Source organism: Myiozetetes cayanensis, unplaced genomic scaffold, assembly GCF_022539395.1.
Source record: "Myiozetetes cayanensis isolate MyiCay16 unplaced genomic scaffold, myiCay2020 scf22, whole genome shotgun sequence".
NCBI classification, from domain to species: Eukaryota; Metazoa; Chordata; class Aves; order Passeriformes; family Tyrannidae; genus Myiozetetes; species Myiozetetes cayanensis.
In genome coordinates, this window is record NW_026087434.1 from 2989456 (window position 1) to 3016429 (window position 26974).

At 41.1% G+C, this 26974-nt stretch overlaps 1 protein-coding gene across 2 annotated transcripts in view; it reads left to right on the plus strand.

Annotated features, from left to right (window-relative positions):
* PRKCA (protein kinase C alpha) overlaps positions 1–26974 on the plus strand; it is a 136568-nt gene that overhangs the window by 71702 nt on the left and 37892 nt on the right. For both annotated transcript variants that reach the window (XM_050318994.1, XM_050318995.1), the window contains exons 4-8: positions 12473–12584; positions 13298–13426; positions 22759–22915; positions 23016–23150; positions 23930–24026. In XM_050318994.1, coding sequence (XP_050174951.1) covers positions 12473–12584; positions 13298–13426; positions 22759–22915; positions 23016–23150; positions 23930–24026 — 630 coding nt within the window. The remainder of the gene's footprint in view (positions 1–12472; positions 12585–13297; positions 13427–22758; positions 22916–23015; positions 23151–23929; positions 24027–26974) is intronic.

Below are 26974 nucleotides of genomic sequence, written 5' to 3' on the forward strand. Positions count from 1 at the left end.
TGTCCACTGGGGGAGAGTCTTCAGGCACAGCAATAAAGTAATGGGCAAAGGGGCAGGAAAAGTCTTCCTGGCTTGGGAATTCAGCTGGGTTTTGCTTTGATTACCTGTCAGAATGAGCCCATGTTAAAGTGGATCAGACCCCTTTTTGCCTCGCCCCCAGAGCACAGGGGGTTGGGGCTGCTCTCAGTGACAGCAGGGAAGGCACAGTGGGGGTTGTTGTTGGCATTTCTGGCTGCAGATAAATTAGAACTTTTCATTTCGTGGACGTGATCTCCTTTGAGACTTGTTTTTCTATCACTTTCTGGTAATGGAGGGTTGTTACACATCCTCAGGTAACTCCTTTGGATCGGATCTCCAAAGTGTGGCTGTTCCTTCCCCAGCAACTGATCTGCAGAAAGTGGTTAAACAGTTCGTCCTCAGCAGCTCCAGCACTGCAGTGCAGGCAGAGGAAATGTCATTTATGAGGCAGGATCTGTGTATATAAAGCACTGATTTGTGCCTGGTGGCTGAACTGAGCTTTGCCCTTCTATAGGTTTTGTCCCACATTATTTATTTGCCTGGAATTAATCCGAAGGGTGGGAGGTGCAAAGTCAGCGACCAGTTTTGGCTTCAGAAATGGTCAAATTCCAGCAGCACTTGCAAAGGCTGAGTGTGCTGGAGCAGACAAGTGCTTTGTCATTGTCCCTGGGACTGTTTCAAGGCGTTAGAGCTGGTCATAAATCCCCCAAAGGGCAAGGTAGGGAGTTCCAGCTGAAACCTAAACTGGCACAGCACTCAGGTATGATCCTGACTAAACAGAAATGTCCAGAATATAGGAAAGAATTAAGATGTTCATTATAGCAGTGGGGGAAAAAACAGGTATTTTTTTTTTGTAATTTTAAAAAAAACTTTATTTTTACAACCCCTCCATGAATTTGCTGGGCATGCCATGGATCTGATCAGGACTGTGGCAGTCACGTGAGGCTCAGTCCCACATCTTGGCACGTTCTGTCCTCTCCACTTCCTGAAGGAAGGATTTACCACAAGCCTTTCTTATCAAGAGATACTCAATGTTAGTCTTGGATCAGAGGGGCTGCAGGACATTTTGCACCATAACTGTAGCTCTGTTGTGTAAGGCATTCCATCCATGGAATAACAGGCAGGAAAACACTCTGCCTACTTGATGCACCACACCTTTATTTTTTCTGAACAGATGAAGCATTTAGTGCAACTCTGAAATTCATCCCTTACTGTATTTTTATCAAAAACCAGTGAGGAACAATGCAGGAAATGTATTTTTTTTCCTCAGTATGAAATTCTCAGTATCAACTGTAACAGAAGGATTTATGTGAGTATTAAGCCACGTCATGCTAATTGCATTACGTTGCCATCTAATAGCTCAGATTATGTACATTGTAAAAGTATTATCTGCGACCGTTTGTTTTCTTGGAAATGTGAAAGTTCATCTGGAGGGCAAGTGTTATTGTTTCCTCCAGTTTGTTTCATTTAAGGACGAGGAGACGTTTTCTGTGATGAAGGGAGTTTTCTTAAGCACTCTTGGAGACACACCATCATTTCTGGCTGCCAATTCATAGATATTTGCTCTGCACTTCAATTTTTCCTTGTTGTGCACGTAGGACAGTCAATTATGGAAGGATTTTTCTCCCAGGTTTTTATATTTAGATTTACCTTCAGCTAAAGAAACACCTTGAATTTATTCCGGTTTCTTCCTGGTAGGCTGTGGGTGTCCAAGTTGTTGCCAAGGTGGCCACTACAGAAGGAAAGATGGACATCTGAGTGACAGCACTAATGTTCATGTGGCCCCACAGGCCCATCAGCTGACCAGTTCTAGCAAAACTGGTTTACAAAGATCAGGTTTTTTTCCTGTTCTTCATGTCAGTCTTCTGCATGTTTATCACGTCCGATTTTTCTTTCAGCAAGATTAATATTGTGCAGCTCCATTTGTACCTGGGATTAATTTCAATAATTGTTTTGGAAGCAGCCTTACAAAGGTTTAGCAGGCTAGAAAAAGCCTCTGTTAATCTGTGTATTTGGATTATAGTGGAAGAGCAGTTTCTTTGCTTCTTCTTTTAAAAAATTACATTACTTGCAGATGAGGAAAAAGGCACTTAATTCAACTGCTGTACATGCAAGCAATTTTCCAGAATGCTGCTCTGTAATCCTGATGAGCATTGTTCTGTAATACCTTTTAGGAATACAACAGAAGGTCTTTCCAGTGTTTTCTTACTTTTTTACCTTTTTTTAGCTTTTTTCTTTGCTCTTTTTTATTTATTTACTCTTTTTATTAAATTTAAGCTTTTTACTTTTTTTATTTCTTTCTCGCTCTTTTTTTTTGCCTGTTGCTCTTGCATATACATTTTCTGTATAAAACAGGACTGGTAGCACTCAAGAAGATGAATTTTATCAGTGATGGATGACATGCACAGCAGCATTTAGGACACCAATAATTTCCCCTGGCTGAGACCTCTCACTCCAGAGAGGAGGAGGAAAGAGGAACATGCACTGAAGGGCCTTCCTTGGCCTGGAAACTCAAGAACTGTTCCAGTCGGTGTCATGGACAAGGATTGTTGGACAGTTTGGCCCTGGTTCATGTTCCCAATTCCAAGTATTTATAGAGGTTCATGGTGCTCTGGTGTAGGTGTTCAGTGCAGTGTCTCCACCGGGGGATGTTTTACCCACAAGTGATGCCTGAGAAATAAAATGTCAGAGTCTAAACTCGTCTTCCCTTTGTTGGAAGCACTCTGCCAGCAAAGGGCTTCTGTGCAGGCATCCTTCCAAAGCCACAGCCTTCAGTGGAATCTGGGAAGCTCCTCTGCCATCAGCAGCCTTGAGAAAAACACTGTAATTAAAGAAGGAGATGGAAAAATGCTTATTACTGAAACTCCTGCCTGTGGCTGGGTCTCGAGGCTGGAGGAGGATGTTGCACTGTCACTAAATGGTTCGGTGAAGCCTTTCTGTATTTCCTTTTTTTTTTTCTTCTCCTTTGAACAGTGCACAGTTAATTGCCAGCCATTAAATATTCATAGATTTTATTATTCATTGCTAAATGCTGTGAGGACCTTTCCTGATGCTGTGAAGCAGTTGAGACTCACTCAGCCTCCGGAGCAGCGCGGTGACGGCAGCCGTGAGGAAATCCTTCTTCCAGGGCTTCCAGCACTTCTCTGGTGTGATTACAACAGTCCTTATTGTGTTCACATTTTTGATTAGAAAACCTCAAAAGGGTCACATTCTGCCCAAGGGACAGCAGATTTGTGTCAGTTCTTATTTTTAATCTGAGTGTGCTCTCAGCTGTGGGAACAGCAAAACACTTTTCTCTCTAATAGCAGCATCAAGTTTTAGGTTAAAACACAAACAGAGCTTCCAAAAGTTGGCAAATTAGGAGGCTGTACTAAAAGCCTGTCATTCTCTCAGGGGTTTACTGGATGCTGTTAACTTTTTCTTCAAGTTTCAGTATTGTTTTCTGAGTTTTTAACCAGCTGATAAATAGAAACTGCTACAATGCCATGGAAGAATTTTATGGACTAGACAGCTTGTCTGGGATCTCTGCCATTGGAAGGTCAGCACTTGAGCACAGAAGCTAATGTCAGAGCATTTTGCACATCCCCTCTTAGCTGCCTATTTATATTTTACTCAGAGGAGTAGGACTAGTGACTTTTTCCAGAGAGAAGATCCTGCCTTTGCTGTAGAAAAGATACCAAGTGTCCTATAAATACTAGCAAGTCTGATGCCTGTATTCCTTGGTCTGCAAAATCTAATGTGCTTGAGTTACTTTTCTGAAGAAGGGTTATTTAGACATATGGAAAAAACATCTGTTCAATGCAGAAATAAATAGTGTTTCAGTGGTTATACAATGTAAAAGATCATTCAAGGACTCTGTGCCTGAGTATCCTCCATGGTGGGATCCTGGCTATGATTTATTGAAAGCAGTGTTTTTCACACTGAGGTGTGGATTTGGAGATAAACATATTTGAAGCAAATCCTGCAGTCATTTATATAATTCATATGTGGAATTGTTCCATGGGATTTTTGTCTTTGGAGAGCAAAACTGCCTTGTTTTGTGAAATATCTGCCTGGTTTGTAGGTACTAATGTTCGTACTTCTCAAAAGACAGAACTGAGATGAAGAACAGAAACGAGACAGTCAGTTTAAATTATGCATATTTTACCCTCCTTCCTGCCTTTTTCTTGGTGCTTAACCAATGTATAAAATATCAGGCAATAATGCATTATTCAGTGAGTAACTTTGAAGGCAATTTGCTCGGGTGTTTCAAACTCGTGTCTGTCTCTAATAAAGTTTGTCAAATGAGGAGCACCAGGACAGCCCACAGGTTCTTGTGAGAGGGGAGCGGCTGAGCTATGAAATTCTGACTGATTTCGAAGCAGAAGTTCCTCAGACTTTTCAAAAATCAGTGATTTTGTGCTCAGTTCACCACAGGTTTACCATTATACCGGAATAAACAAATGGGTCGTTTTGTAACGGAGAGGAAAGTTTTTAAATGCATTTGTTCGCTTGGATGTGATTAACAGGCATCAGTGCAAGATTGCAGTGAAGTTGTGTCCAAAAAACCAAAGGTGTATGTGCCAGTGCATGTATGGATATTGCATGTTCCTGTTTGGTGGCAATACATCCAGACACAGAAGTGTCTTTCCTGGGAATTGTGCTGGAATTTGCCAGCTGCTGCTGTGGGAGGTGGGAAGAAGAGAAGGTGCTGCCTAAATAGGTGCAGGAAGAGAACGAGTAAGGTTTGCCTTTATAAATTGTTGGGTTCCTCACCATTTTAGGAGGAGTGGGAAATGTAAACCAGTTATTATTCAGGGCCTTGCATATTGAATTAGCTCAGAGGAAGAGCAGCAGCTCAGCAAACTGCCTCCCTTCTCCCTGCTCGTAGCGCCGCTGCTCCTTTGCTCTGGGGTTTTTTTTTGGGGTTTTTTTGGCAAATCAACTCATGATTCTGTGCTCAAATCTGTCACTTGATAAGTTGTCAAGACCTTTGTTCAAACCACCTTAGACTGAACGAAGTGAGGGCAGGTTTGGCTTTACAAATAAGGGCTTGAGTTCACGGCATTTTTGTCGTCTTCTGTCAGCACTCAGCAAGTTCGGGGTCACAAAGACGCTTTTTGAAGCCTTGAAACGCCACCAGTGAACTTGACTTAGGGCTGCAATTGCTTCTCAAAGGGTGTCTGGAGCCATTCCTGTTTCCCCCTTATTCTTGGATAAATATGTACCACTTCCCTGAATGAACAGTGCTCAAATTACAGCAGATGTTGGATTGCTTGACCTGATACCTCTGCCCTCGGGGTCGCTGCTCCTACAGGGAAATGGGGGCATTTCAGGTGAAGTTCAGCCTTTCTCATTCCATTTTCCCTTCAAGTGACTGAAAGAAGGATATTATGAGCTCCAGCTGAGGGTAATGGGGGGAGAAAATAAGTCATATCTTCTCTAGCATGAGCAAGTTGGCCAGTAATGAAATATTTGGGAATATTTGAGAACTGAGGAAGAGGTATTGTACACAAATATATTTAAATATTTAAGAACTGATGAGAAATTATTGTTATAATAATGTAAAATAATCCTCTTGCAACCTGCTGCCACACAGTGACAGCAGACAACGTTACCTGTTGGTGTTAAATGCTTTATTACATTAATGATGCACTGCACCCAACCACATTGCAGCTCCTTTGGGAAGAACAGATAACTATTCCTGTAACTGGAATACTGAACAATTCACCACATTGTACCTCTCAATATCAATACTCTCCTAATACAGCAGGAATTTATCAAAATTACTTTTCCCAGCTGATCAGTTTAAACTATATATAGTTTAATACACATTCAAGGTGTAAAAGGATGCTCTGTGTTGTAAAGTGCATCTTCAACAAATTAATTAACAAATGACAAAATAATAAAACTAATAAATTAGGGTTTTTAAGCAAGCCATATACAGCTGTGTCTCTCTTTTTCTAGTACTCCTTTTGAATCCAGATCCCTGGATTTTGTCTGTATTGAAATTATTTCCACGTGGTAATGGGATGTGAAGTTGTGTCTGAAACAAAATCTTTCTCCATTTCTCCTGCTCATGAATCATTTTCTAACAGGATCTTTTGTTTATGCACTTTGTGTAATTATACTGCAGTTTCTTCATTAAAAAAGAATGAGGAAAAAATAGCCAGTAAACACCAAGTCCCTTCCGAATTTATCTGTCTTTCTAGTAATTAGGAAATTACAAATCCCTGGGAGTACAGTCATGCAGATCTTCTTTCTCCCTTTGCCAACTTAATCAGTTCTATTCTATCCAAGAGGAACAGGAACAAAAGGCAGCAATCAAAAGCAGTTTATTCAATGACCACCTGTTTCTTTTAATTAAAAATAATAATTTACTGTGAATTCCAGGAGGGGACTGAAAAATCAGCCTTTGAATCATTTTTGAACCATGTTCAAGTTGTCCCCTTTCTATACAAGTACAGAGAAGAAACAGCTGATTGAAATTTGTTAGTTTTAATTAAATACAATTTTTTTTTCTGTTTGTGAACCTTCTTAACTCTTTTCAGAGTGATTAATAACAGAAGTGGTCTTAGTAACAGCGACGGGAAAAGAGATTTTTGTTGTTATTTTTAGCTGGGTTGTCACTTGTTATCACGAAAGGCTTTTCTTCTGCAGCACTTCAGAATCAGTCTTCATTTCTGAATGTCATTCCAACCCCTGAACCCAGGCAGGAATGGGCTGCATTTTGAACTTGCTGTAGTGCAGCTGCTCTCGGAGGTGCTGGTGCAGGAGCACAGCAGTGTTTGCACAGCAGTGTGTGCAGGAGCTCGGGGCTCCTTCCCTGCCTTAGCTCTGAAATCCGGCATGGATTAGAGCCCATCTCTTCTCTCCTCCTTTGCATCACTGTTGTACAGCCTCAAAGATTAATTTACATAGGTTTTATTACCTGTATTTTTGCTTAGTCTTCATTTCCTTATCCCAGCACTACCTTCCACTGCTGTTGTAGAGTTGAATAAACTCCACTTATGCTCTGAACACCTCCCAGTTGTGTTCAGGTTTCCCATCCTGCAAGTGTCAGTGGATTGAATGAATGAATGAATGAATTCCTTGTCCAAGTTATCCCCTTGAGTCATCCCAAACACCGACACTCCAAATCCTGCCTGGAGCAAGGATTCCTGGAAAGAGCCTGTGTGTGATTTCTCACCCTGTAAGAAATCCTGGTCGTGCCATTCCTCTCCTCCTCCGCTGCAGGAGCTGCATCTCAACCTGTACAAGATGTTTTTCGGGTGCTTGGCAGGTGGATTTGGAGCTCTGTGGAGTCTTGCTGGGGAGGAGTAACCCCATGACCATCTGCAAAACCCAACTGCTCTGTGGTTGGCCCTGCTTTGAGCCAGGTTTGAGCTCGGGGGTCTCAGAGGTCCCGTCCACCCTCAGCCCCCCTGGGACATTTTTGATTCTTCAGGCAGTAGAAGTCTTATCTTTTATTGTACTTTCCTGAAATCAGTAAAACTTCCCTATGCTGTGGCTATGAGAGGTGAAATATCAAACAAACTTTCAGCATTTCTTAATTTGTTTTTAAAAAGTGATATTGTCCTAATCGTTCCCAAGAGTCTCAGATTCCCTCTGCTTTCAATCTCATCCATCCAGGGAAGAGCAAAGCTGGTGACCAGTTGAACAAGGAGTTTTGACTGTTCTTGCTCCTGAGTTCTGATCATAGAAACCATATTTTTAAGCCCTGGAAGTTATTTCCAGTAGAAGCATTTGGCTCTTGCAGCTCCTCAAGGTTGAAGCTGCTTTCTCAAATTGAGATGCCAAGCAAATAACTCACCAACCAATATTTTTGTTGTCTCAGTAGGAAAATAAACAGCAAACAGAAGAAGGTGTCTCAAACAGACATGGACCTGAGTGGGGTTCTGGGATATTGTGGTTGCTTGCTTGGAAGGTGCTTGGAAAAGCTGGATTCTGGAGACTTTCACAGCTGAAACAGAAACTTGCCCGAGGAGGGCGTGGGATGAATGTGGGATTTGGCTCTGTGGAGAGAAAACCATGCTTGGTTCCTCTTAAATATGTTTTATTAACTTGATATTTGCTTGGGGAAGTTAAACCTATTTTAAGTGAAATACATGCGGTACAAATTGCAGCGGTTTCATTGATCTGCTGGAGCAGAGCTCCTTACAATCCATACTTTAGAGACATTTGGAGGGGGGGACAGAGAGGAAGATGTAGGAATCAGTGTTTCTGTCACAGTAGGAAATGTCTAAAGGCTGAGTATTAAAGAGAGGAAAACACCTGCCAGTCTCTTGGGGCTTTCCTGCTGGTGAGGAGGGACAGTGAGCTGGTACCTCTTGTAACAATTTGGATGTTGTTTTGCATATATGGAATGTGTGGTCACCCCTCTTTTCAACAGGAACACGAGCAGTACCACCATTGATGCTGCTGAGGCACAGGAATTATTTCTTTTCTTTAGTTTAAGTGAAGTAATTTGGATATTTTAAGGGGGCTTTGTGTATTTTATACTCGAAAGCCCCGTGGTGATTTAATGCCTGCAAAATGATAGCGGGTTCAGTGTTGCTATCAGGGGGAATAAAATCCTAATCAAAAGGGAGCTCTTTGGATGAATTCTGAAATATGTTGCTCATAAGCTGGTTTGTGATGTGCTAAAGCACAGTTTGACATGTGCTGATGGGTAACCAGGAGCTTTCAATTATTGCATCCCTCCTCCTCTGCCTCTGAGCCCCAAAAATGATGGAATGGTTCCTGGCAGGGGGTGCTTTCCATGGCTCTTCAGTAAAGGAAGTGGATTCGTTTGGGCCAAACAAAGGCAGGAGCAGGGATGGTGGCAGAGCTGCTGCCCTGGGCAAGGCAGAGCCCGGTGGCAGGAGATGGAGGGACAAACATGGTTTGGGGAGATGCCTCTGTGTTCTTCTGCTTCCCTCTGCTGGAGTGCAGCAGGATTCCTGCCTGGATTCCTGCCTGGATTCCTGCCTGGATTCCTGCCCGGCTCCCGGAACTCCTTAGAGCACACCCAGAGCTGGCTTGGCAGGGGGAGTCACTTCTGCAAACTCATGATTTATTTTTTTAAGGGTTTCTGCTCCGTTTTTGGTTTCCTGGCAGTAGTTCCACCTCGAGCAGCCCACATCTCCTGGTCACTGTGACTCTGTGCAATCTTGTCTCTGCTTTGAGACTAATGAATAATATTTTGATTTTTTTTCAGAGCTGTGTGGGCTGTAGATGCCCAATTGCTGTTCATCTTTATAGGGATGCTGCACCCATATGTGTCATTACAGGCTCTGAAACCCAGTCTGTTGGAAAGTGGTCGAATTGCAGAGCACTGGGCAGATTTTTACCACTTTAAGGGTTTTTCAAAGACAAATATTTAAATGTCAGTGATATTGATTGCCCAGTTTCCTTTCCCATTTAATTATGCTATATTGCATTCAGTTGTTCTTACAGAAATGGGGGATTGTCTTAACATAGCACAGAATTCACTTTTTAGCATGAAAAGAACATGAATTTTAATAGAGCACATCATTCATCACTGCTGAACAAGTGCCTTCCCATTGCTTTCCCATTGCCACTTTCCCCCTCCATAATTTTGACGGATTTTGGAAGCAGAAGTGGGTTTTCCCTTTAGAGTTTCACAATTAATCTATGCCAAGTTTAGTGCAAAGTTCAATTCTCTTGCAAATAGCAGCCATTATTTGGCAGTTCATCTGTCATATCCTGGCTTGGCTCCCTGTGTTTACTATGAAATGGGACTGCCAGCTCTGCTTTGGGAATTATTGAAAGTTTACATTGATGAAAAGGGGATATTTGAAGAAAATTTACAGGAGCTTTCCTTTAGCTCCATGGTTTTCCTTTAGCCAAAAAATACTGAATATGATGATATTTCCTGTATGATTCCAATAAGTCCCTTAATGCATTTTTAACACTGGGAAGCGTTAACAACTAATTAAATAATTGCTGGTAATGTAAGTAATTAGTCCTGGCAATGTACTAATTATTATTAATATGATTGCTTATAATTAAAATGCAAACTATAGATTCAAGGGTAGTTGTAAGTGCATGAAAAATCCCTGTTAATATAAAAATAAGATTAAAAGGGTTTATCATCTGTGATGGGTGGAAGTGATCTCTTGGCTTTCTCTAGATGGGCTCAGACTTGCTGGCAAAATAAAGTTGTCTTCTATACTTCCATTTACCGAAAAAACCTCAAAAAGCCTAGAATTGAAACAGAAAATAGGATTAAATACTGATGAAGAGTGCACTCTCTTATTTGTAGGGTTTAAATGTTTTTTAGGTTCTTCTGTTTAGATGGTATAAAAGGGATTTTGAAAGAGATTTCCTACCAAGTTTCCAGCTCAGGAGTAGTTTTGGGACCGTTTTCCATTGTCCTGTTTTTATTATGCTCTGCCTGGAATGACTTCACGTGTGCAGAGAGAATAATAACTAATAATAGCCAGAACTTACTTGCTGCTCCTTAAAAAAATTAATTCATGATAAATTTTTTCATCTGAAACATCCTCCAGTAAGGACTTTCATCGAAGGGTAGAAAACAGGCATTTGTTATAGAAAGCAAATGATGATTCAAATACCATATAATGAATCATGCAGGGCCAACTCCAAAGTTTGATTCAACTTGATTTATTTATTCCTGTGACTGGTTTTATTTCATTGTTTCCTGGGGTTTTGGAGTCACACTGAATTAGGCACAGGAGCACACGAGCTGGTGTTGCTTTGCAGTGAGAGCAGCAGCGCTGTCCTTTCATGTCACAACATTTTTAAGCCACACACCCCCCTGCTTCACTTAATTACATGGATGTTCCATTGTTTGGAATGAAATTATTTGGTGGTGTGATATAATCTCGGGAGAATATACAGGCTCAATGTATTTAATAGACATTCACTACAATAATTTCCCATAGTTCCTTCCCTCCTGTATCATTACTTTATGCTCATAAATACCACTTACATCAGAGGTTAAACACAACTTTAAAACTCTGTTTATTCAGTGTCATTCTTGGAAGCTTTTGTCCTTCTCAGCCACAGATGTGCTTACCAGAGTTATGCTTAAGTGGGTATATTTCTAAGGCAACAAGTCCCCTCCTGGCTCCTAAACAAAACAATTTAAGGAAGAATTAGCTTCCCAACCGTGGTTTGAATTGAACCCTTTTGTAAAGCAACGTTCCCATGACCCTGTGCCACGAGGCCCTTTGCTATATCTTCAATAAATAACGAACCAGATGTTGTCTGGAGCCCTGGGTGTCACTCCATGTGGGTTAACTTTGTTTACTAAATAAATACGGCTGTTAGCAGTTTGTATTTCATATCTCGGGCTGTGTAACAAGCAGAGCTATTGAAACAGTCTCCATTTGAATTCCTAATGTAAAGTCTTTACTTGTTGGCCTGGATGCTGTACAATTTCTTCCTGTGCAGTGAAAAAATAATGGTGATAGGTTCATGATAAAACTCTGAAAAGAATGTTACAAGGATTCATTTCAAACCTCAGTGTGTTTTTGAATGAAGAATTGCTGCTCTTCCTGATCAAGATTGGGCAGTGGTAGTTGTGACTAAAATACATTTTGGGATGGAAATGGCCATGAGGGGTATCAGGATGGATATCAGAGAGGATGTGCACAGGACAGGGCTGTTGCCCCCTTTGTTTGAGCACTGCACATCTCAGTCTGGTGTGTGTGGAATGGGCCTGGCATGGGTGAACATGCTGAGTTTGTGATTTATTCCTTTTATGTAAGTGTCTTGGTTTTCCAGAGGGGATCTCTACCCCTAGAGGAACAGCAAATGTCTTTGGACGTGTCATACATTTAAGTGATTTGAGTGTATTCCCTTCCCCTGGTCCTAAATTAGGAAACATTTCCAAGCTGCTGGTGGCTAAAATGTCCTTGCTATAAGTTTCTCAGTTCAAAAACCTGATGGGAATAGCAGTGTCTTTAAAATATTTACTGCCTGCCAAGTTAGAAGTTGTTCCTTTTGATTTACAATGTAGATTATAAAGTTGCAGCGTTTCAAGCTGATCCCCTCTGAGAGGTGCTGATTTTCCAGCCCTCTGTTTCAGAATAGCCCATTAACAGTTATTTCCCTGCTGTATTTTGTGTGGCAAACGGTGACAAGGACATTCTGTAAACAGACACACGGTCTGTGACACTTCAGCCACGGGCTGAGCACTGTCATTAAACTTTATGTACTTGTGCAGTCAGTAAGTGAAGTTTCAGTGTAGATAAGTCATGGAACAAGGCTGTGTTCTCTGAGCTGACTCACTCTTACAACACCAGAGCAAAGGAAAATTAGGAAGTGAGGCCAATGTGCCTGTGCCAGTGCAGGTACCTCACTGAGGGCTGTGAACAAGCCACACAATCAAATGTATTTTCCTGCGGCAGAAGTTGCAGAGCTGGAAAGTTTTTGGTATTTGAAGTCATATATTAAAGGTGTATTTTTTATGACTTGAGGATATCTGTCTGTTTTTTTCCTCCAGGATCCCAGAAGCAAGCACAAATTTAAGATCCACACCTATGGGAGCCCCACCTTTTGTGACCACTGTGGGTCCCTCCTTTATGGGCTCCTGCACCAAGGGATGAAGTGTGACAGTAAGTGAAGGTTTTCTGTGGTACCAAAAAGGGTGGGTTAGGAAGTAAGTGGAAACCCTGGGTAACAGCCTCTTACTTCATTTCTGTGGAAAATAGTGTTTCAAATGTCAGCTATTTATAGCCCTGTTATATTTCAAGTGGATATTTCAGTAGTATAATGATCTACTAATGAAAATCACCTCTGCTGCTGAGAACACAGCGTGTTCAGCTTGATGTGGCTGAAGAGCCTTTGCTGTGGCAGTTTTGAGAAAGCCTCCTGAATACACCCTTTTAAAGACTGAAAATTCCGTTCAGTCTGTAGCCAAGGTCCAGTATTTTCCTTGTATTTAATTTGTATTGGAAGTGTCCTGCTAGAAAAATCCAGTAATCAGTTTAAACTCCGTTCACTGGTGATGCTGACGTGAATGCTCTGTTTTCTTAGTCATGTTCCCAGCAAGTCTTAATTCCATTTTCACTTTTGTTTTCCCTTGCACATCATTAATGGTTATGTTTAGGGTTCCGAAGTAGATGGTTTTATTCTGTGTTTTATTCACTACCTGCAGACTGTATTGTAAGATGTAGCCATGTCACTGGGTTGAAAACCACCCAGCTGTGATCTGAAAGTCTGGCCAAGAATTAAGCATTTAGTCTTAACTTTCACTTTCCTCTGTGTTTGCAGTGTGATCTTTATTATTGGCTCCTCAGGGGTGTCTGAACCTTTTTTGTCTCCACAGCCTGTGACATGAACGTTCATAAGCAATGTGTGATAAACGTCCCCAGCCTCTGTGGCATGGACCACACAGAGAAAAGGGGAAGGATCTACCTGAAAGCTGAAGTCATCGGTGAAAAACTGGAAGTAACAGGTAAACAGCTCGCTTTGGAACTTTCCAGGTTTTATAAATGTATAATATGCACTGTGGGTTTGTGTGCCTCGGTCAGGTCTTGGTGTGTTAAAGCCACTGATGGAGTATTTCCCTTCAGAAGTGTGAGGGTTTCACACAAAGTGTCTCGGAATCAAGAACTGGGGTTCGTAAAAATAAATAGGAAAATGAAAGCTGTAGTAATGGCTTTAAAAACTCGTGAATGTTAATTAGAAGACCACTTTTATGGCATATTTTTTCATGTAGAAAGCAGCCCTGTAGGATGGTTGTCTTGTTCAGGAAATTGCCATCATCTTCAGAACACAAGAGATGCACTAAACTTTCATCAGCTGAGGAGTTGTTTCCTGTATTTCAGAGTATTGAACAAACAAAGGCAGCTTGGATTCAATCCCAAATATTGCTCCCAGTGAATTATAAAGTTAAAACCCCCACATAATTCTCTCATTCTTTATGCTTAAGGTTACCATGATGGGGAGGAGGCAGAGAAAGGAAGGAAAGAGAGGGTGGCAATTCACTTCCTTGGAATTGTTTCTCCCAGAATTTATGAGTAATTTTTGGTTGTGCACACCCAGACTTGCACACCCACACCCCCCACACACTGACCCAGTCCGAGTCTGTGGTCAGCAGAAAGGAAATGAGACCATCCCACTGAATTTTCACAGCTTACAGAGCCAGCAAGTTTTCCTCCTGGCACTGTGTTCTCCATGGCTCTGTTCTCCCTGAATCCAAATGCCTCCATATTCTCCTGTCAGACCTCATAAAATGCATTGAAAAGGAGAAGTTGGATAAAAGTGAGTTAGAAAGGATCAGAACAGATCCCAAGTGGTGCTTAATTGTAGCTTAACTTTTCAAATCGCTTCCTGTCGACGTGGGAGGGGAAATTTGTCCAAGGTACTGTCATTAACAGGAGGTGGTTTCACTAAGTAGTGAGGCACTTCAGAGATGGTGATGCAGCTTCTAAAAGCAATTGTACCATGAGAGAGAATTAATTTGAAAATCATCCAAGTGACAAAATGTAATGTTTGCATTATTCTAGGCCGCTCTGCAGCGAGGTTCTTAAATATGGCTTCAACTTTCTGCCATAATACACATAATTTGACAAATAACATGTGCTTATTTTCTGATGATTCAGTGGGTTTGTAATCCTTTTAGGGACAAAAACATTTGTCACAAGTCTTTGTGGTACCAAGGCCCTGTAAAACGATTGCACAAACAAGGACTCTTTTAGTTCAGAGTTTCATTTGAAAAGGTCTCCTCTGAGATATGAATGTGGTCAAATTGTTACAGACATTTCTTAGGTTTTCTTCATTGCTCTTTTTGGTGTCAGTGTACTTGGCAAATGCTGTTTCTATTGTGTTTATAAATAAAACATTTCCATCCTACAATTAAGTAGGTTTCTGGACAACAAGAAAAATGTTTACTATAACCTTGTTAGGTATAAAACAATTTCAGGGCTGCTGTTGTGGTTGAGGCTTCTCAACATTTCTAAACTTCTTTAAATAAAAGTGATGGTTGTTCTGAAAGTAAGCTGCTTTTTTGTTCCTTTAAAGAAAAAAATGCTGTACAGACTAAGCCCAAATGACATTTCAGGTGCCTTTTGTGCGTGTTTAACTGAAAAGGAAATTAGCAGTTGTCAGTTAGTTCATGGACACACTGCTATGCAAAAAAATTTCTCCTAGATTGTCATTGCTTCTAAAATATTTATGGAGAAAACCTTTGTTAGAATATACAGTTCCCAGAGCTGCCAGGCACAATATCACTGCCCTCAGCTTTGGGAAAGGAGGTGAATTAAATGTCCAGGAGGTTTAGGAACAGCAGGAAAAATAATCGACGATTGACTGTTTGGTTTGAACCTTTGTCTGAATCTTTTTCAAAGGAATTACTCTGGAGGTGTTGAACTGCTTCAGCTGAATTCCTTAATATCTCTGCTCTGCATCCTGTTTTGGTTGTTAATTAGTTCCTGCTGGTTCTTTCCTAGCCAGCCTTGATTGCATGCAAAACATTTGTGCTGCTAAATGGAGACGTGCACTGGGGTTGGCATCTCGCAAATCGCTTCCACGGGCAGCTCGACCCTCCCAGCCCCAGCCAGGGCAGCCCGGGAGGGCACAGCTCCCAGATGACAACTGCAGGATATGGACATTTAGGGGACAGGGTTTAGCACACCCCAGTTTGGTTTTGCCTCTGCAGAATTGCCCAGAGGGTTTGGTGGTGCCTTTTGTTTCCAAAAAGCACCACAGTCCACACATACACACACACACAAGTGTTTTCCTGATGGAATGTTGTAAATAGGACTGAGTTTTCTTCCCCCCCAGTGAATTCTAGGAAGGAGACAAGGCTGGGTTCTGTCAGATGTGGCTGGCCAGTGGCTCAGTCAGATTATCTAAAATCTCCCAAGTTGGCAGGTTTTGAATTGAACTAATGGTGGGCATGACTCAGTCCTCTGTATAAACACACTTAATTCCGTTTAACTGGGCCAGATCCTCAATCCAGGTGCATAAACACGGACGTGCAGGTTTTCCTGTGTGAATTGTAGAGACCCTGCAACACTTCTTCACGAATGAGTAGGAATTTTGGGTTGGTATACTCTGCCAAAGCTCCCCATCTTGCCAGGGCTGCTCGTTTGTGTTGAAGTTCTTAAACATCAATGGTTTATTTTCAGTGGTTGAGCTACTTGCTTGGGAGTTGCATTGAATATTAATAATTTATTGCACTTGAAGTAAACCAGTGGGGTAGTTTTCTTTTTATAGCAACACTCCTGAATTGCTTATCTCTGAAATCACTGAGTTCATGACCCTTTCATAGGTTGGATCGACATGGGGGTTTTGCTCTTAGGCATAATAAAGCAGTTTCTGCTATTCTTAATCTCTGCTTTTTGCACTGAATTTTCTTCCCCCTGATGTGTGCTACAAGTTTTTTCACTCTTACATTTACTTCTTGACCCGTTTTATAATTCAGGGCGAGTTTGTAGGTGGTTGAATCACAGTTGCGATTTTGTTCTTAATTTTATTTTGGGATTATTTTTATAGTGAACGAACAATAACCTGGGTGAGAAGAATAACCCCATTTGGTGCACTGATTTATAAAAAGCTGCCACGCTATTGGGACCCTAAACTGTGCCCTGGGAGTGGCTGGGAGTTGGATGTGACAGCAGCTGACAGGGAAGAACGACACCAATTTAGAGACAGGGTGGTAGTGACTTGCTGGCAGCTAATGCACCCCACTGTTACATAAACCTTGCTAAAACACAGACACAGCCCAGAGTTTTCAGGGGGAGGGGGTTAAATCTATTTTTCTAAGCTGCAAGAATACAGAAAATGGGGTGTTGTTCCTTGGTGATGCCTCTGGCGTTGGGAAGGAGAGGAGAGCTGGCAGCGATCCCTGCAGGGGTTGGGAGCACACGGAGCAGCAACGACGTCCTCGGGAGTTCTGTGCTCCCCCCTGCACATTCTCCAAATTATTTATGAGTGTATGAACGCTCAGCCACCTCCTGGCTCTGCATATGAATGGCCTGTCACGCTGCTTGCTGAGGGCAGCTGGGCCAGGAGCCTCTGCCCAGACAAACTCGCAGGATTCTGGCACATCTCTAGAGTCTCATAAAAATTTTCTTTTCCTTAGAAGATCTTGCCACACACAGCACTCTGATAATTTTATTTATGTTTTTTTAGGTCAGTGGCTGTAAGCATTAACTTCATAATATCTGCAAGTGGTTTTAAACGGGAACATACAGGAATATTCTCGATATTTGACCAGTTTTTAGTACCAAATGTCTATAAAGTGATCCCAAATAATTGCTTGCATGTGGGAGACATTTTTAATGTCTCAAAAAACACAGATCTCGTGGTTTGCTTCACTAATATCTCTTTTGTGACAGCCCCAGAATCTGCAGGGTTGCTGCAGTCATTACAGGAAAAGCTTTGCCTTTAGCAATGATAACAACAGAAAGTTTCCTTCCCATTTCAGTCATTAAATTTACTTTGCCATGAAGAAATAGGCAATGCATGGTATTTAAAAAGAACATTAATTTCTCATAAATGGCCATCTACATGCATACAGAAATATTAAGTAAATCCTATATGTTTAGGTAAGTGTATAGACAGATAAAATTAGAAATTTAATGGTCTGAATCCTTTTTCAGACGATTTGATCCATCTTGTGTCAAGATTTATGTTCCATTAAGCAGCTCTCCTACCCAGTAGTGATTAATGATAATTTTTACAAAGATAATCTTATTTTAAAAATAAAATAGAATTGCTCCCAGGAGATTTCCAGTTAAAATTGAAAGCAGAGAACCTACTGCAGGCACAAAAACTTGGGAAGTATCATTAGGGATGATGGTACATTTTTTTTTGTTAGTAGGAGAGGATATCTTAATAAATACAGAGAAATAAAAATGTCCTGCAAAATTGGTTCATATTTTGGCTTGTTCTAGAGAAGGAAATAAATCATGTAAGTCTCGTACATCACCTGGGCAGTGCAGGGGCTCCTTATATGGCCATTTTTCAGGGCTCAGGTAATGGGATCACTGGGCTCAGGAGGGATATGAAAAGAAATGTTACCTGGGCAGGGGAGTAGTTGTGGAACAGAGAAAAGTCTCGTATCTGAAAGCCCATTTAGTGGTGAGAACTGTGCAGAAACTGGAAACTGCCTGAAAAGCAGGATTTGTTTCAGAGCCAGTTGTCCATGTGAGTCACAACCAGCTCCAGAAAGGAAGCACTTAGTGAGTTTTAATAAAACCTCCTAATAAGTCTTTAATGAAAGCTGAGAAGTTCTGGAGGCAGCTTTGGATTCTGCATACAAGAAAGTACAAATCCAAAAATTGGAAGAAGGACTATTTTCAGTAATGGGTAAATCTTTTGAACTGTGGTTAAGGGGAGTGCAGTGAGGAACTGGGGAGGAAATGCCTTGGCTGAGAATACAAGATCCTCTGACACTCACCTCAGTCATCTGAAAACTGGGCAAATCACTGGGATTTGTGCTAGAGTGTTCTTCAGGAGGCAGTGAGAATTATGGAATAATTTACTAATGCTTTATTGTGTGAAGACAGGAACTTGGAGCTGACTCTTGGAGCTCACAGCAGCCTCCCTTTTCCTTCGTTTCTCTGGATATTGTGCCAGGCCAGACCGCTGGAGACTGGAACTGTCTTCTAAAAGCAGTTATTGGCATGTGGTTGAGAGATTTCTGCTCATCTAAGTCGCCTGTGGGGAGTAAAAGATTGGCACAAAATGGTTGCTGTGATCACTAAACTGGTTTATTATCAACATTTGGGAATTCAGGAAAAAGGTAGCTGTGACTCACTTGAAAAGGAACTGAGTAAACTCATGCTGCTAATCATCCAGCTTTGTTCTAGGGACAGAAACATTTATTTACTCATTCCCATGACTAATTTTATCTGCTGGTGCCACAAGAAGCTATAAATCCAGAACTGCATATGGCTTGCAACTCCTGACCTATCCAATCTCATGGAAAAAGTTTCAGCTTCGTCATCCGCTCTCCGAATTCCTCAAAAACTCTGCCCATGTTTCTTCTCTTTACATCAAATGTCAGTTGTTCTCTGCCAGCCCACTCTGTTTTATTTAGATTTTTATTTCAAGAACAAGATCTGTGTTTGCTTCTGTCTTTATCCTATTCCTGGGAAGGTGGGTGTCCCAGCTGCAGGCAGGGCTCCTAGGTGGATTCTGCTGCTTTAGAAGGAGCACATGATAGAAGAGCCTTAGGACAGGCATCAAATAGTCTACATTTTCTGCTGAATAGACATTTATGATCTCTCCTTCGTTTAACAAGGAGGAAAATGGCACTTTTTCCCCCCCTATTTCTGTTTTTGGAAGGAAAACCTGGGCAAGGTGGGATTTGTTAAAATTTGGTGGATACTTCTCTTTGTTGTGTGTTCATCTGTGTGGTGTCTCAGTCCCCATTAAGAGTCCAATCTGGACAAGATGTTGGGAAATTCAACTTGTAGCAGCTGCTTTGCTCAGAACAGGGATTGTTCCCATCCTTAATAGTCACGACAGAAAACTGACAGATTATATTTTAGGTTTGTGCCCAAGTTATGCTCCACTTCACCTCACTTCAACCATCTCTAATTTAGAGTAACATCCCTAGCACAGTGTTGAGTTTCATTAACTAACAATTATCAAGCAGTAAGAGATTGCTGCTGTCATTACAGCTATGGCACAACTCAGCCACGGTGAGTTGATTTATTTTCACGGGGTTATTTTTCATTTAACTTTTTCACCCCCACACAAGAGAGGGTGCCTTTGGTGAGGGGGGGGGAAATCTCTTCTTCATGTCAATCCTCTTAGAGAAACCTGACCCATCCTGTTAGAAAATAGGGCATCCTTAAGAGATGGACCACTTGGATGCTAATTCTCTGTAAGCACTATTCAGCACAAGTATCATCATGCTGTTTCCTCAGGAAAAGAAGAGCTAAATCAGTTGGAAAAAGATGTCTGAGGGTATTAATTATGCAGACAAAAAGTACAAATGGGCCAGATATCTTTAAACAAGGAGGGAGATAATGACTTTGTCTGCAGCCTGTATTTAGTACATGTTGCATCTTTCCTTCCCAATTAATCTTTGAGCTTCTCTTTCTTATATTTAGAGGTTGGTTTGGGTTTTTTTCCCATTTTCTGTGTGTGCTGCAAAAGAAAGAAGCAGTCTTTCTTACACATGCTGCCATGGCCTCCTGCTGCCAGTGCTGTTTTCCAGGCTCAGCAGGTTTATCCAGGCTGCTCAGTGATGGCTTTCTCCAGGGAATTCTCCATGGCAGAGCTTCCAAGGATGTCTCTGCATCCACCCAGCCCATTGCTTAAAATTCTGCTTGTTACACTGAGCCTCTCCAGGTAAAATTGAAACCTGAAAGCTCAGTCTGAAGATGCCATGTTCAAATTAAGCCGTTTTGTTCAAGGAATTTTAGCGAAAAACTCACCAGTGTGTATTTTTGGGAAGCTGTAGAACATGTGGAGAGTTCTGCTCCTCACTTGTGTCAAACATCAGTACAGGAAAAAAGAATGAGAACGTGGATTTTTGAAGTAATGGCTCATGTGCCAAACCTGGCACTGCAGTCACAAGAGCCATGCACAAGAAGACTGAAAAAAAACCCACAAAAAAAGCCAAAATAAACCCAAATATAGGATGAGAGAGAGCAGCTTGCACTGAAAGCTGTCACTTCATCCTGCACTCTCTTCATGGTTCTCAGTCCCTTTGGGATTGTAAATGCTTCACTAAAATAAGTTATTGAATCTCAGTGTTGTTCCTCAGAAGTATCTGAAGATCACTTTCAGTGTGCTGGATTTTAATATTGGGTGGGTTGGAGTTTTTATTTTCATGGGTTGAAAACAAATGGCTTTCCAGGTGACCACTGGGTGTGAAGACCCTCAAAGGGCAAACTCAGAGTAAATAAGAGTGGAGACAATTTTCCTGGCCTGAAAACTGTCATTTCCCCAGTTGTAAAGCCCCTGTCAGATTTATGGAAAACTAAAAATGAAATGGTTTGCAAGGATGTTTCTGTTCTGTTCTTTTGAAACACAGTGATTTCTTTTTTCTGGTATAATTACTTGAGCAATAAACTGAGTGAATAGGATGACATTTTATTCTAAAATTTTAACCCACAAGCATTTTCTGTCTGTAGTTTTAAAAACACAAATTTAAGAAACTTGATCAGTATCAACTGTTGGGTCGAGTTCATGTGATTCATTTCCAGCCACGATCTAATTTCGTTAATTAATTTACCTCAGAGTATCTGTTCTGCATGAGAATTACCTTGACAAATAAACTGGTGTCTTCCAAATCAGTAACTCCCCCCCATCCCTGGGCAGTGCCTTCTTCCCACAGCTATTTTGGATATAAGGTACCAGTTAGGTCTGGTGTTTCTCCCTTCCAGCTTGTTCTACCACCCCTAATAATCTCTCATTAAATAAACAGAGCAGGTCAAACTGTTTGAAATTATGGTGGGGTTTTTTCTGTGTTTTGTTTGGGTGTTTTTTTTTCCCAAAAAGAAAATTTCCCTCTGCATCCTTCATCAAATGCCACATCTGCACTTGGCAGTTGTGTCCTTTGGAAGAACACAATGAACACTAAAACACTCTCTCCATCCACTGCAAGGACAGAGCCAGCCTAGAGCTGGTTCCACCACCCTGCCAATACACCTGATGTGTGGGAAATGGATCACAACATCCCATGGTTTATAAATCACCCTCAGTGCTGTTTTACAACAGGGGTGTTGTCAGCACCACCATCTTTCATTCCCACTGGCTTTTAGTAAAGCACAACAATAAAAAGCTGCTGCCCAAAGCCCGTCCTCTTCTCAGTCTATATATAAAAATAATATCTGTGCTGCTTGGATGCCTTTCAGCCTCCATGCTGGGAAACAACAGATTGAAATCCTGGGAAGGATTTTTTTATTTATAATATGAAAATGCTATTTAAATCTGAGGGAAAAGGAGAAAAGTGCCTTGAGCACCTGTTGCTGAAGATCTAACAAGTTTTTTTTCCTTTTCTTTCTTTGCATTAGCTCTGACTCTAAAATTCAAATTTCTGTAGGAAACATTTTCCATCAAGAAATATTAAGTGACTTTAAGGTTGATGTTTCCTAAATTTCCTTTTAGATTTCTTCAGTTAGGTAGATAAATCTGAATGAAAGCTGAGGACAGTGTCAATCCAGGATAATCTCTCTGCTGGCTCTGAAAGGCTGGACTTCCTTCACCCCCTGGGAACTATATCACCCTCAAAGCTTCTTCCAATCTTCCTTCCAGAAACAATTCTTATCTTAAACTATGGCAGTCACAGAGGAATTCCTGAATGAAAGCTGTTTTCTGTCCATAACAGGCCCAGAGATTGCTGCTCCCAGCATGATTTGAGATGCTCAGTTGTGAGCTCCAAATTTCCCTCCCCAGCTTGATCCCGGTTGGTTTGGGTGTTGCCCTTACAGCATTTGGCTGATAGTCCTGTCGCTGTATGTCCTAAGACTGATAAAAAAATAAAAGCACAAAGAATTGGTACCTGCTTAGAAAAATTAGAGTGATGGATTTGGGTATTTAATCGTTCCGCTGCAGGAAAGAGCTGCCTGGGAGCTGCTCTTTGCAGTCTGTCGTGAATCACTCCTCTCCTGTCATTGCTCCCTACAATTCTGATAAATATCACTCAGTACAACCTCACTTTACAACAAGGAGTTTCTTCCATGCCTAGTCTGACAAGTGGCTTTCACGTGTTATTTGTTTGTCAGCATCTTTCATTAACTCTGGTTTGACATTTTATTGCTTCTTATGAGCGATGTCTAATCCTGTACAAACGAGCTGGTGTTTTTTTCATATTGACAGTGAGAGAAGCAAAAAACCTCATTCCCATGGATCCAAATGGACTCTCAGATCCTTATGTTAAGCTGAAGCTCATCCCAGACCCCAAGAACGAGAGCAAACAAAAAACAAAAACCATCCGTTCTACTCTGAATCCAGACTGGAATGAGTCCTTCACATTGTGAGTTTAACAGCCCTTCCTGCAGGATCTTTGCATGTTTTGAATTGTTTGTTCATTGTAAACTGCATTGTAAACTGCTCTACTTCTCTCCTTTTTTTAGTAAATTAAAGCCCTCAGACAAAGATCGCCGGTTGTCCGTCGAGGTCTGGGACTGGGATCGAACAACCAGGAATGATTTCATGGGATCTCTTTCATTTGGGGTGTCAGAGCTTATGAAAATGCCAGCCAGTGGATGGTAAGAGTTTCAGACAAGAGAGAAGGAGAGAATATATCACCCAAAGTTTTAAATCACTCTTTTTCTTCAGCAGCATCTACCTTTTTTTTTTTTTTGAGCTTTTTCACTGAGTTTCAGGTTATAAATTCACTCAAAGTGCAACTAAACCTAGGAAATACAGACTATATATATATATATGTATATCAAAGGAGGATAATGAAAGGATTTTTTTCTTTTGTGGTGCTCATGAAACTTCTGCTGGAGCCAGGAGCTGCTGCAAACTCAGCTCTGTGTACATAGTCTTGTGATAGGAATTTTATTTTTATCTCAAATATGATGTATTCATTACTAAGTGTATCACGTTATATATAGCCCTGCATAGTCAAAGTACATGGAAACTGATTTCATAAAATGCCATCTCATTACCGACCAAGCAAGGGGTAGAACTCCCCACACCTCCTGAAAAAGGACATTCCTTCCAAGACTCTTCTTTAAAGGCTGTGGAAGCGCTGGAGACAAAGATTCTCCAGGGTTGATGTCTCCCATCATATCACAGGATGGGTGGGAAGAATCACCTCGTCCCTTCATTGCCACGTAATTTGGGATTAAAGATTTGATTTCATGTTAAATATACTCTATTTCTGAGTTTGCTTTAGGTCCTTGAGATCAGTTCTTTACCTGCCTGTGGCACTGATACAAACCACACACACAAAAATCATATAATCACACTAAATCAGGTTTCAAATCCAACAGGAATTAAACTGAAAAGTCACAATTTTTTTTTCTCAAACGTTCCACAGGTACAAGCTGCTGAACCAAGAAGAAGGTGAATATTACAATGTTCCAATTCCAGATGCTGATGAAGATGGAAATGCAGAGCTCCGGCAGAAGTTTGAGGTGAGGGCTGAGAACTGCACATTGCACTTACTTTTCACTTTATTACAAAATTTTTCACTTTATTCCAAAAAAGAAAGCCCGTTAAAAGATACATATGGTTGAGAGCTACTGCTTCTGTTCCTGTGACAGCACTGTGTGACTTTGGTTTCCTTGAAGATTGGACCAAATGGTTTAATTCAGTGGTGGCATCATTTTCCTGACAGTTCAGCTTCTCTGCTATGACACTTCTAAGTTGGTATTTTAAAATATGTTTTGTCAAGCATGTGTAATAATTTCAGTATCTTCTAATACTTGCTGCAGAATCCTTCAGCCATTATCACTGGTATCTGCATTATCTGACAAATGATATTTTCAGAAACCACATATTTAGAGTGTTTAACGCTGTAAGTTCGTGTGTTTTAACAAAAGACTTGTAATAATTACTGATAATTTAGAGTCTCATAATCTTTGCAGAGGTTTTCCATGTGAAATTCTGATCTCACTTTAAGGACCAGAGGTATTGCTGGTTATGTATAGAAAAGATAATCCAGAGAAAAAGCTTTCCACAGTGTCCTGCCTTCTGTTGGTAGCCACAAGCACGGTCTCATTGTACCATACAGATGAATAATTCCTTAATGATCACACTTAGCCAGCAACTCAGCCTCTTCTGACAACTACAGCTGATACTTCAACTAAATATTTGCTGAGCACAAACCCCTGGAACAGGGCAGGTACAGCCTGGGGAGGGAGGGGGTTTTGCTGATGGCTGTGCTGGATTCGGCTCATCTCCCTTGGCTGCCCTTCCAGCTGCTCACACACAGAAATGGATTTGAAATATTCCAATCTGCACTGTTGGTTTCCTTCTCCTGGTTGGACATTTACAGCCTCAGCCAGGCTGTTCCTGCAGAACGTGATTAATGTACCTGTTGTGCATAAACAAACACGCCTGTTCCTTTCAACCTGAAATGGCAATTTTTTATGTTCACCATCAGGCAGAATTCTCCATTGTTATTATAAAAAGATGGGTTAAGCCAAGAAAGTGAGGAAAAACGGCACCTGTTCAAGTTTGAAGGAAGAAAAAGAAAAGGTGCATCGATTTCTTGTGAACCTATTTGGATCAGCTCCCATGCTCCTGTCTGCAGCATGAACTATGATTTTTGTTATACATCTGAGAAGTATTTGAATCTCCATTCCATTTTCCTTTCTTTACAATTGTGATCTGACCCAGTGTGATTTTATTTTGCTGCACTAGGTCATCTGCTGTTCAAGATCATATTTCTTTTTCACCCTCCCTGTGAAGAATAGCTTCAAAAGGAATTCTGTCCAGCCCTTCCATGCCCCTGTGCATTACACAGAGCCTGGAATTGGGTGGATCTTTAAATACTGGTGATGCAGGTATAGAAATCTATCTGGTTTTTTTCTCAGGTCAGGGACAGCACGAAGAAAAGTCACTAAAATTGTCCACTTAAAAAGGTCAGGTATTATATGCACTATGTTTGCATATTGAATTTACAACCTCTTAGGCTTTTTCCTTCATCCTACAGTAAATACATTGGTTGCAGGAGAAACAGTGAGGGTTTATCTGTGTCCTGCAAGGAAGTGGAGGAGAAATCCTGAGAGGCTGCATCATGTAAAGCTACTGGACCTGGTGCCAGAAACAGCAGCTTCACACAGGGGCAGCTCTGCCTCAGAAATAATTAGTCTGTCTCAAAGTCTAATTAGTTCAGCCTCAGCACTGTGTATTTGAGGCTCTCCCTGTTGTGGGAGTAACCTGGTTGTTGCTTTTTGAGTGACTGAATTAATCAAGGGAAGGGAATAGGTCTTCAGTGAACACGGTGTCTCCAGGAATGTGATTTCCCCAGGTGCACAATGAACAGTTTTAAACCTCAGTGATGATAAATGAGAGTGCTGGTAGCTGAACAAACCCTGTAATTATGAGGAGCCCGAGGCTGGGATAATGCAGTGGTACATGGCAAAAGGATTCAGGTTCACCCATTTTGCTCTCTTTTAAAATTTACCGCTGTGAGAAGGAGCAGAGGGAAGCAGGACCCTCCAAGGAAAATTCTTGCTTGGTTTCAAGGGGCATCACTGTGATGGCTTCTAAAAATTAGCAGCACAGATGTCTGAATGGTGGTATTTAACTTATTAGCTATTCTGGTGTGGCACATAAGTGGTGCTGACTCTGATCATCTTTTATCTTACTTCTGTTATCATTTATATCCTGGCTTACATAGGCATTTTATTTTAGCTACCCTGTACTAAGGAACAAATAGATAGCACTGAGAAATATGCTGCTATTTGGGATTTAATGACATCATCTAAATAAATATTGCCACTGTTCTAAAATCAGCGTTGAAGCCTTGCAGGAAGGAGATTGCAGATCTTGACTGCCATTTTCCTGGGGGAGTGAATTTGTCAGGAACATTAAAATTATAGATAGACCAAGAGGTCATTCTGGGCCATCTCCACATTTATCAGTTTCTAGAAGGACTAACTCCAGAGTGCTTCCTAATCAACTCTGCAGTTGTGCTGCTTGGTCTATTTTTCAATATATGACTCTGTGATTGGTAGCCAAGATACATTATTTTAACTTTTAGTACAAAATTACAACCATTTCTGAAAAAATATTGCATTACTGATGTCAAAATGAATCCTAGTGGCCTTCAGAGTAAAGGGCTCTTATACAAACCTAAGCTACACAAGAGCAGAGAAACTTTAGGATGAGAATTTCATCGCTTAATATTAAGATAGAATAAGAATATTCTCAAGTTATAAAAGATCAGGGAACCACTAGCTGTGGAATTTCTGAAACCTGTTCCTGATCTTAAGAGTGTCTAAGACACTCTTAAAATTGACTTTACCCTTTTGCCTAAAGTTTGGAAATGTGCTTTGTAGAACCTTCAAGAGCACTTAGGAACTACCTCCCATTTAAATCAGAATTTTAAAAATACCTGCCTGCATCTGTATTT